The 9657-nt window shown below is 59.5% G+C and overlaps 1 protein-coding gene across 2 annotated transcripts; it reads right to left on the bottom strand.

Annotated features, from left to right (window-relative positions):
* Positions 1–399: 399 nt before the first annotated feature.
* PPP1R1B (protein phosphatase 1 regulatory inhibitor subunit 1B) lies at positions 400–9218 on the bottom strand. 2 transcript variants are annotated; one of them, XM_059907157.1, is made up of 7 exons: positions 8673–9218; positions 6946–7006; positions 6638–6660; positions 6107–6185; positions 2742–2945; positions 1292–1411; positions 400–1199 (listed from the first exon to the last, which is right to left on the bottom strand). In XM_059907157.1, the coding sequence occupies exons 1-7, from the start codon at positions 8751–8753 to the stop codon at positions 1150–1152; spliced, it is 618 nt and encodes a 205-aa protein (XP_059763140.1). In that variant the 5' UTR covers positions 8754–9218; the 3' UTR covers positions 400–1149. The 2 variants fall into 2 exon arrangements, with proteins under 2 accessions (XP_059763140.1, XP_059763141.1); XM_059907158.1 differs by having other exon boundaries at positions 6107–6182.
* Between the last annotated feature and the right edge of the window lie 439 nt (positions 9219–9657).

Raw genomic sequence — 9657 nt, 5'->3', positions numbered from 1 at the left:
CTAAAGTTAGGCCTGAAAGGATCTTCCTAACGGTAGGGGAGTTGGAAAGAAGCCCGGGGGCATCATCCTTATTGGGCCACATAGGCCTGGCACTGTGGAGAAAAAAGGGGATCTTCCTGAGGGGAGGCCCGTGGGGCTGGGGGACAGGCCCTTTGGAGGAATCCAGTTACTCTTGAAGGACTCCTCTTTCCCCCTCTGCCTCTTTCAGCCATCCCCAGCAGGATCTAGAACTCCTGTGGTCCTTCCCAAGAGGGCTCGGAGCTTGTCAGCAGTCAAGGCTCCAAACTAGAGGACTGGACACTAGGGTCGAGGACCTGACCCTTGGATGACCACCACAGGGTAACAGGGAAACCTGTTACCTCCTCCCTCTCCTTTCCCCTGAAAGAGAAGTCTCAGCAGTTATTTACAAAGATTTATTACAGCATGGGAGCGGTTCAGTCCTGGAGTCAGGGAAGAAGGGAAGGGGGCAGAGCAGCTGGAGGACAAGGAGAGCCTGGCTCCCCCACCATGTGCCCCCCTAAGGACTTATACTAGGCGGCATTCCTGGCATCAAAGCACAAACAAAATGCAACAAAGCAGCCTCTGCCAGTGCATCTTCCAGGCACCCAGGCTGGGGAGCAGTTGATAAGGGGAAGATTTCCAAAATGTTGAGGCTGTGGAAAGGATGCCTGAATCCTGGGGCCTGGTAGAAGCCAGTGAGAGGGGTGGTGACTTGGAATTCCCCAGGGGATGGAGAAGGATCTATGGGCACTTAAAGTTCTCAGTACCCTCTTTCCCCAGATCTTAGGGTCCTGCCCTGTGGGTTTCCTGTGCCCAGGGGAGAGGATCTGGGGAGTAGACTTGTGAAGGATGAACCTTTGTCCCCCATTTACTGGATTTCCCAATGCAAGCTCTCTCACATCCCACCACCCACTGGGTGAATGGGGGAATGACTGGCAGGGGTAGGCATCAGGCAGCAAGTGCCCAGGGACTCTGGGCATCAGCCAAAGGTGGGCAGACAAGCAAACACAGACCAGCCCTAGTCTTCTAAGTCAGAAGCCGCAGCCCTAGCAAGTGAGGGGAAGGGTACAAAGTAGGGTGGGGACAGAGTGGGTTTCTACGGAACAGCAATGCCCTTGCCACTTCTTCTGGGAGATGCAGGGCTGGTGCCTATGTGCCAGGTTCAGGGTGAGCAGGGCGCTGTGGCTCCTCCCCAGGTTCTGTAAGGCAAGCAGATGGACTTAGGGTCTGGCCACGCCCACCAAGATCCCAGCCCCGCCTCCCCAGCCCCTCCCCCCCCCCCAAACCTCACCATTTAATGCCGGATCTTCCACTTGGTCCTCAGAGCTTCCGTCTCTCTGGGGCTCATCCAGAGGAGGCGGGCGCTCCCAGGGACCCTCCAGACCTTGGCCACAAGTAGTCTTCTGCCCAGCTGTGGACAGGAAAGAAGGGGTAAAAGCACAGGCTCTGAGTATCCATCTGGCTGTCCTGGAACAGGAGCCAAGTCTCTCAGCTGGCTGTGGCTAAGCTTCCTGAGGGTATCATGGTATAGTGGAGAGAGCACTGGACTAAGACAGCTCTTGCAATGACTAGCCATATGACTTAGATAGGTCCGTTGTTACCTCTTTGAAGGGGATGGTAAGAGGGAAGTTGTGTAGACTGCCTTAAATAAGATAATAGTTAATACCCTGCAGCCCAGCGCCGGCACCTAGGAGCTGCTCCAAGATTGGTGGCAATTGATATTGCTCCTTGGTCATCTTGTCGTTTGACCCACTGCCCTGCTGCTTTCCTAAGGGAGCAGTCTCCTCTCACCTCCTCTTCACCTGTCCTGGGGGGGTCCCAGTGGGAGTTGACTCACCTCTTCCAGCTGGAGCTTTTGCTCCCATGGCCGATGCCCCCGCTGCCAAGGCAGAGAGGAGGCCCACGCCATTTTTGGGGGGTGCAAAGGGATGGACACTTCAAGCAGGAGTGGTTGGCTATTTTTCATCCCCATAAATAATGGCACCAGAACGTTTAAGGTGCACTGGCAGGGACAGATGTGGCTGGCCTGGGCCTAGAAAAACAGTCCTGGGAGGGCTGAGATCTTCCTGCCTAGGAATTCTCTGGGCCTTGGGACTCCCTGTGGAGATTTTGGGATTTGGCGTCTCTAGCTCTGAGGCCTTCTGTGTAGGTTTCAAGCCCCTCCCTGGCCCCTCTCTTCCCAGGCAGCTGCGGTTGGAGCTGCGGCCAACGCAGTTGGTTCTTGAATCCTACATTCTCCATCTAGACACTAGAGGGCACCCTCTCACCTCCAGCCTAGGAAATAAAAAAGGGGAAAAGAGCCACAGGTTCCTGGAGAGGACTTATCAACCAGCCCTGTGCCTCCCAGCAGAGACCACATCCTGTGTTCAGAAATGCAGGCGATGGGGGCACTGGATACTCTTAGTCCACTATCCCCCATCTCCTTGCACCTCCCAACTGCCGTGGATGGAAAGTCCTTTCTTGGGTCTAGCTTCAAACCTCAGGTGGCCTTGCCTGAATTCTTAGGGAAGAGAGGAATTATTAGAGGAAACCTGATTGGGAGAAGGACTGAGTCAAGGATGGGAACAGCCCAGGTGTTCAGGTAAGGCTGAGTGCAAGGCATCCTGTGGGATGAGAGAGTGGGGAGGCCCTTTACATGTGTGAGAAACTGTGAACCGGGAGGGGGTGTTCCAGGACACTCAAGGGGGATCCCACCTTATCTGTGGGGGTGGAACCCAGGCTTCACAGCCCGGTCAGCTTACCAGACCCCCTGCTGCCCTTCAGGATTTCAGCCTGGCTGTCCTCCTCCTCCTCCTCTTCTTCGTCATCCTCCTCCTCCTCCTCTTCTTCCTCTCTTGGGTAGCCCAGCTCCCGCAGCTCCCCCAGCTCATCCTCCTCCTCTGAGGCCTGGTTCTCACCCACGTTGCTGATGGACTGCAGGTGAGACTCAGCAATGCGCTGCACAGCTGGCACAGGGGGACCGGGAAGGCAGGGGTCAGCCAGGCCCAAGAAGCGGGAGAGGCATGTGGCCCAGTCCCCAGCCTCCTTCCTGTGGGCCTGGGACAGAGCTAATCCCCCACAGGGGTCTAGTTCAAAAGCTAAAAGCTGCAGGTCAGCCTGCTGGGGGCCAGACCAGGGCAGAAGCAGCAGGGGGTAGACTCTTGATCATGTTTGGCTCTTAAGCTGTCCAAAGATGCTGCTCCCCCAGAGGCTGGCACCAGGCAGCTCCTGCCAAGCCGGACAAGACCAGGCGGGTACAGCAGCAGCTTAACATTCCCTGGCTCGGGAGCTTGTCCACCAGCTACAGCCCCTGGAGAAGGCACAGGGCCTGTGGGCCAGGCCCTGGGGGATTTGTCCCTTTCAATTTCTAGGGGAGTGCCCAGCCTGCTTAGGGCTCACTGCTCACCCCGATCCTGCCCACCACCCCATGCTGGGCTTGGTCCCCACTCCCTGGCACTGCCCCATTATAGATGCTACCCCACACACCTCTGCCCCAGGCTCTAAGAGGTAGGAACAGTTCTGAGGCTAAGGACATAATAGTCTGCAGCCAGTGAAGTCCGTGCCTGGGGATGCGGCATGCCCAGATGCAGCCCCCACAATCTTGACCCACATCCCCAAGCTTCAACTCCCTCTGCGGTGACCTAGAAAGCAGCGAACACCACGCACCCCCCCAACGCCACCAAGGCCTGCTGGGATAGGACCTAGCAAGGGAACAGTGTGGGCAGCTGGAGAGAAGTTTCCAAAAGATGGAAGGGAATAAGGGGTTAGGAGAAAGGGGCCAGGGCTGGGGGACTCTGGGAGAATGGCAGGGGTTGAGGGGACCCTGGGAGGAGTGGCTAGGACAGAGGCAGCAGGGAGGCCAGGAGCTGGTGGGATTTTAGAGCATTTGGGTCACTAAACTCAAGGCCCAGAGACCAGATGCCTAAGAGCTGGGACCTGCAGTTGCTGCAGCTACTCCTTGCTCCGCAGGCAGCCCCTCCCCTCAGAAAGCCCAAAGGGGGCAGATCCAGGCTGGAAACCTCCAGTGGAGGGAGCAGGGCACCGCTCTCCTGCCAACTCAGGGACAGGCACAGAGGGTGCATTGTGCCTGCCTGCTGCCCTGCCTTGCCCCGAGCTCCACCCGGTGCCTCCTGCTGGCTCTGGGCAAGCTACCCAGGCAATAAAAGCGCAATAAATTACCCCGCCCTGTCCTTGGGGACACGGCAAAGCTTCACCTTGAACCAAGTGTGAGAGTTCGGCCTTGGAGAACCCCCCTCAAGCCAAGACTCAATGTCCACCCTTCCTTGGGGGCCCTGAGCTTCTCCCCCTACAAGTCCCCCACCCTGCCAGATGCTTTCCCTGCCCAGAAAGGAGCCAAAGCCTATAACACCGTGCCCTGCAGGTTCAGAAGGGTCCTCTGAGCGTTGGGGAAGGGAGGGAGGAAGGAGAGGAGGTGGCAGCTCGAGCAGCCGGGGGAGGAGAGTTCAGTTCTTCAGTTCGTGAGCCACAGTGTCAACAATAGGTGTGCACAGCCCTGTGCTGGCGCCCCGTGAGCCTCCCGCGTGCCTCGCCTGCCTCGTGCCTCGCAGGGCTCTCTGGGGTCTCCCCCTCATCCTCCCAACTGTCTCCTAATCCCTCTGTCTCCAGCTCTGGGAACCTGAGTTCCCCCCACCCAAGTGTCCCTTTTCAAGCTCCAAGGTCTCCAGCACAGCCCCCGCACCCCTCTCCTGGCCCCTTTCCACCGCCCTGCCTCTCCCCATTCAGACCCTCCTTAAGTTGCAGCCCAAAGGGGCCACGGGGGTGGGGGCACATTTCTGGCCATCTTTTTCACCCCAGCCCTCTGCCCCTTGCTCACAATCAAGAGTCCAAGGGTAGTTCTTCCCTCTCACACGCACTTGCCCCCACCCCAGCCCAGGATGGGGAGGAGAGAGATTTCTCATATTCTCTCCTGAGAAGATGCCACCTCTTCCCTCATGCCTGCTTCGGGGGCTGGCCTTCCCCACATCCCTACCGGTAGGAAGTCCTTCCAAAAGCTGAACCCACTGCCCGCTTGCTGTCCCTGCATCGTCCTGTCCTTGAGGAAGAGAAAGGGCACCTGCCCTTCTCTCCTCTCCCCCCAGTCTCTCTGCTCCCAACCTTGGCCGGCAGGCTGACAGGTGCACCTGTTGACCTTGGCCGGTTACTGGGAACTCATTAAACCCACCCTGGAGGGAGCTCTCCGCACACCCTTCTGGTTCCCTCCCTCCCAGCCTCCGTGGGAGGAGGGGCTGGCCAGGCAGGAAGAGCCTCAGGTGGGAGCTGAGGTGGGTGTAGGAAGGCATCCTAAGGCTTACTTAGGAAGAGACCCTCCCCACACCCCCGCCTGTCCCATCTTCTCCTCCAGGTGTATCTCCCCCAGCTCCCCCTGGAAGCCAAGTCTCCAGGCCGGCCCTGAAGACCCCTGTGATTTCACACCTGCTTCCCTTTGCACACCTTCCTCCCTCTCCCTGGAATGCCCCTCCATGCCTGGCCTGCCTGTGGAATTCTTATTCATCCTTCCCATCCAAGCTTAAACACCCTCTCCTCTGTAACTCTCCCTGACCCTTTGAGGTGAAGGGCCCCAGGAGGGCTGAGGCCAAATCTTACTCTTATTTTTGCCCAGCGCCCACCAGGGGGGCCTGGCATACACTAGGTGTTTGATAAGTGAGTGCTATAGGAATGACTTGCCTTTTGGTATAGAAAGGAAAAGCAGGAACAGAAGCATCAGTGTGCAGACCTGTGCAAATGGCACGGGAATGGGAGAGGAGAGCAAGGGGTGCAGCCCAAAGAAGGTGCCCTTCGGGGAGCAGGAGGGGGAGGTGGTTCAGTGCTTGCTTGCAAAGGAGGTGCAGAGCTGAGTCTCTTTATGTTGATGCCTACTTGTTATGTACCTCTTTTCTTTCAACCCCACAACCTGATTTTAAGACCCATGCCACCCTTTTCAGCCTCTGGGCTCCTTCTTTTTACAAGGCCAAATTAAGAAAGAATTAGTCTCTAAGTAGGGATTGGGGTGGGTACACAAGACTATCCCTCCCCACCAACAAAAGCTCAACATGTCACACACACACCCAATGTCAGCCCAGTGGCCGGGCTCAAGGGGACAGCCCAACTGATGGGTGGGGGACAGTACCTTTCAGCGAGGGGGGTGTGTAGGCACAGGGGTTGGCTCTCTTCGACTTGAGGTGGTGCCCCTCTCCTGAGGCTCTCTGCTGGGGAAGTGCCAGGTTAAATGGGCTTACAGAGGCCCCTTTCCTTCACCCTCCCTCCATTCCATCCCACCAAGGCAACCCGGGCAGACTGGTCTAGCCTCTGTTCTCAGGTCCAGGCCCAGGCACTGCTGCCCCTCGGGTCCTGCACCTCCTGCACTGAGGCTGAGGCTAACTGGTGGCTTTGGGAGGAGCTCCATAGCCATGGCCTGGCTCAGAGCAGGACCCTGGCTTCTGGAGGCCCAGCCTGAGTCTGAGCAGAGGAAAGACAAGGGCAGAGGAAAGACAAGGGCAGGGTGCTGGTGGCACCCTGGCACCAGGCACTCTCACTGAGGTGCCAATTGATATGCTAATGTCCTCCTGGGTGGCACGCTGTGTTAGCTGGGAAGTAATCCCCTCCACCCCATCACAAAGGGCCCTGGCATCCCTCCTTCCAGCTGCCCCTGGAAACTCACCTGGTGGGGTGAGGCGTCCTCCTCTGAGGGAGGCCACCAGTGAACCGAGCCAGGAAGAAGAGGGAAGAGGGAGAGAGAGAAGAGAGAAAGAATCTGAATTACTTTCCCCAAAGGCTCAGTCTCTGTGCCCTTTCCCTCCTGGTGTTGGGAGGTGCCTGGTCAATAAATGAACCCAATGGAGCTGTGCTCCCAGACCTTAACCCCCCCATCTTCTGCTCAGTCTCCTACTCATGGGACTTTGGCAGGGGCCTCAAGAAGGCATCAGGGTTAGGATGGGGCCAGGACTAGGGGGCAGGGTAGGGGCCCACCTGGCGAGGAGTGCTCTGAGAGCCGGAACAGCATGGCAGGGGTTGGTCTCCTGCGCCGGATCTAAGAAGACAGAGAAAGAGATGGGGAGGAGGGGGTGCAGGACAGACACCTGCAGCCCACTCCCCACCCCCTACCCAGGCAGCAGGGAACAAACAGTGCTTTGGAGTCCCCAGGGAACCTTTGAATCAAAGACTGTCAGAGCTGTAAGGAACTCCATAGCTCACCCAACCCCCTCATTTTACCAAGGTGAAAACCCAAGGCTCAGAGAGGTTCAGCAAAGAGCTCAAAGTCACACAGCATGCCAAGGCAGGGAAGGGACAAGAAAAATGCATCACTGGCTCCCAGCTGACGCCCATCCCACTCCATGGCTACTCCAGAACTGCCACCTCCCTTTCTGTCTTCCCCTACCAAGGCCCTTCCTCTCTCATTTTTGAAGACATCAGACCTCAGGACCTGAAGCTGGCTGTGGAAGATGCCCCATGGGCCATGGCACCCACATGGCCCTGCCTATCTAAGGTCAGCTCAAGGGCTCCAGGGAAAGTGGATCCAGTTGCAGAGGGAGGCTGAGCCTGGTACTGCAGGCACCTCCAACCTCACACTGAGGCTCAGGTGTGGGTCTGACCCGCAGACCCACAGGGGCCTGGGTGTGGTCTCTGGGGACCTGGCTCTGGGTCCCTCTAGCAGTATTTCTCAGGCTGCAGAACTCTTCACCCAGTCCTCATAAAAAACAAAAAGTTGCCATCCTTGGTACATGAGCCAAGCTGAACCGGGGGGGTGGGGGACGCACTGAGCACTCCTAGTGACTCACCCCCCTTCCCCCCAGCTTGGCAATCAGACCAACTGTCAGTTAATTAGGTCCCCTCTGAGCTCCAGGGAAATGTACAAAGAGAACCAGGTGAATTAAGCTGAAACTGCCACCTCCCTCTGCCAAGCTCCCAACACTGCCCTCCAGACCAAAAGCTGCTTGGGCCGGGGACCCAACCTGCCCCCATGGCCGCCTAGCTCTCCCCAGAATGACTTGGCTCCACTCTCACTGCGCTGTGGGGTGCCAGCTGCATCTCAGCAACAAGTGAATGGCTAGGTTGCGGGTGGGGGGCAGAACCCTCTTCTCTCCCTCCATCACATCCCACCCCCCACCCCCACCTCAAGCCCTTGAAGGCCTCCAGTCCCCAGAAAGGCTGTCCAGAGAACTCAGTTGTCTGTGGGAGGACTTCTGGCTTCTGTGATGACTGGTCATCACCCCTCCCCTCCCCCCCATGTTGCCATGTTGTGGCTCTGTCTAGAGGTCAGAACAAGGTTCTGGCGACCCCAGCCCAGGCACGCAGGGTGGAACTAGAGAGAAAGCCAGAGCGTGGGGCAGCTGGGCGGAGGCCTGCTCTGTGTCATAGGTCAGTGTACCATGTTTCTCACATCTGAGCGGCACCAGTGGTCCGCGTGGAAGTTTAGGGAACGAGGACACTGTGCAGGGTCCAGAGGACCGTCTGCCCTCCCCGGGGCCGCCCGGGATTCTCCCGCCCCGGGATGAGGACCGAGGCCCCGGGGAAAAAGTTGCACGAGTCTGCAGCGAACTTCACGCGCTGCCCCGCGTCCCCGCCGCGTCCGAGGCGGGCCCGGGACTACTTCGCCCCCGTCTCCCAGGCCACTTCAGACCCCGGAGCGCAGAGGAGCCCGGGTGCTTAGCTGGGGTGAGGGGGGCGCCGCCGGGGCTGGGGCGCAGCCCCCTTACCATCTCCACCTGGCGGGGGTCGAGCTGGCTGGGGGGCGCGGGCACGGAGAACTGGATCTTCTTGCGGTCCTTGGGGTCCATGGCGGGCGGGTGGTCGGTGGGCGGGGCGCGCGCCGCGGGGTCCGGGGCTGGGGTCCGGGGCTGCGGTCCAGGCGCGCTGCTCAGGGCGCCGCGGCGACAGCGGGCTGAGTGCGGCGGGGAGGAGCAGGAGGGCTGTTCACGCACAGATAAAAATACCGCGCCGGCGAGGGGAGGGGGCGCGGGGGCGGGGGGCGGCCGCCTGCTCGCCTACCCCGCCGGGCTCCGGGGCTCGACCGTGCCTCGGTGCCTTCGCGCCCGCACCCCGGGCTCCCCGGCTCGCGGGTCTGGGTCCCTGTCTCTCCCCTCCTTCCCTCGCTCTCTCTCAGTGTCGCTCCGCCCTTCCTCTATCTCCCTTGCTCCCTCTCCGCATGTCTGTCTCTGTCGCTGCCTCGCTCCGGCTCTCCGGGTCTCACCCTCCGGCCCCAGCCTTGGGGTGCCCAGCCCGTGCCCTCAGCCTGGGCCTGGCGCCCGGGAGCTTGGTGGGAGGACTCAGGAGACAGGGGCCAATGAGCGCCGAGGAGCGTGTTCTCCCGGGGCCGGGAGGAGGGCGGGGAGTGTGAGCCGGGACCCGGGGAGCGGGCTGGGGGCCCCCTGCCGTCTCCCCAGAACTTGAAGCTGCATTATTGATGGAGTCCAGCAGGGAGGATAATGCGGGCAGACCGAGGGGAGAGCGGCAGCGGGGACTCTGGCTTTAACCCCTTCCTGGCGTGGGTACTTGGAGTTTCACGGGGAGGCCGTGAGGTCGTGGGGAGAATACCACCAGCCTGCCACGCTGTGAATGGGGGTGTCCTAGAAAGCGAGTGAGCGTGGAGCGGGTTGTGCGTGGGAGGACACGTGTCAGTCATCATGGCAGGGAGTGTGTGAAAGTGAGTGCCAGGGGCCCTGTAGTGCCTATAGCTAGGGA

This window comes from Balaenoptera ricei, chromosome 20 (assembly GCF_028023285.1).
Source record: "Balaenoptera ricei isolate mBalRic1 chromosome 20, mBalRic1.hap2, whole genome shotgun sequence".
Taxonomy (NCBI): Eukaryota; Metazoa; Chordata; class Mammalia; order Artiodactyla; family Balaenopteridae; genus Balaenoptera; species Balaenoptera ricei.
This window is presented reverse-complemented; position numbering and strand designations above follow the sequence as displayed.

Coding starts and splice junctions, on each gene's coding strand:
- PPP1R1B (XM_059907157.1), bottom strand. CDS start 8,753: ATGGACCCCAAGGACCGCAAGAAGATCCAGTTCTCCGTGCCCGCGCCC. Junction 7,007..8,672: donor ACCCCCGCCAGGTGGAGATG/GTAAGGGGGCTG, acceptor CTGTCTTCTTAG/ATCCGGCGCAGGAGACCAAC. Junction 2,946..6,106: donor CACACCCCCCTCGCTGAAAG/GTACTGTCCCCC, acceptor CCCCTGTGCCAG/CTGTGCAGCGCATTGCTGAG.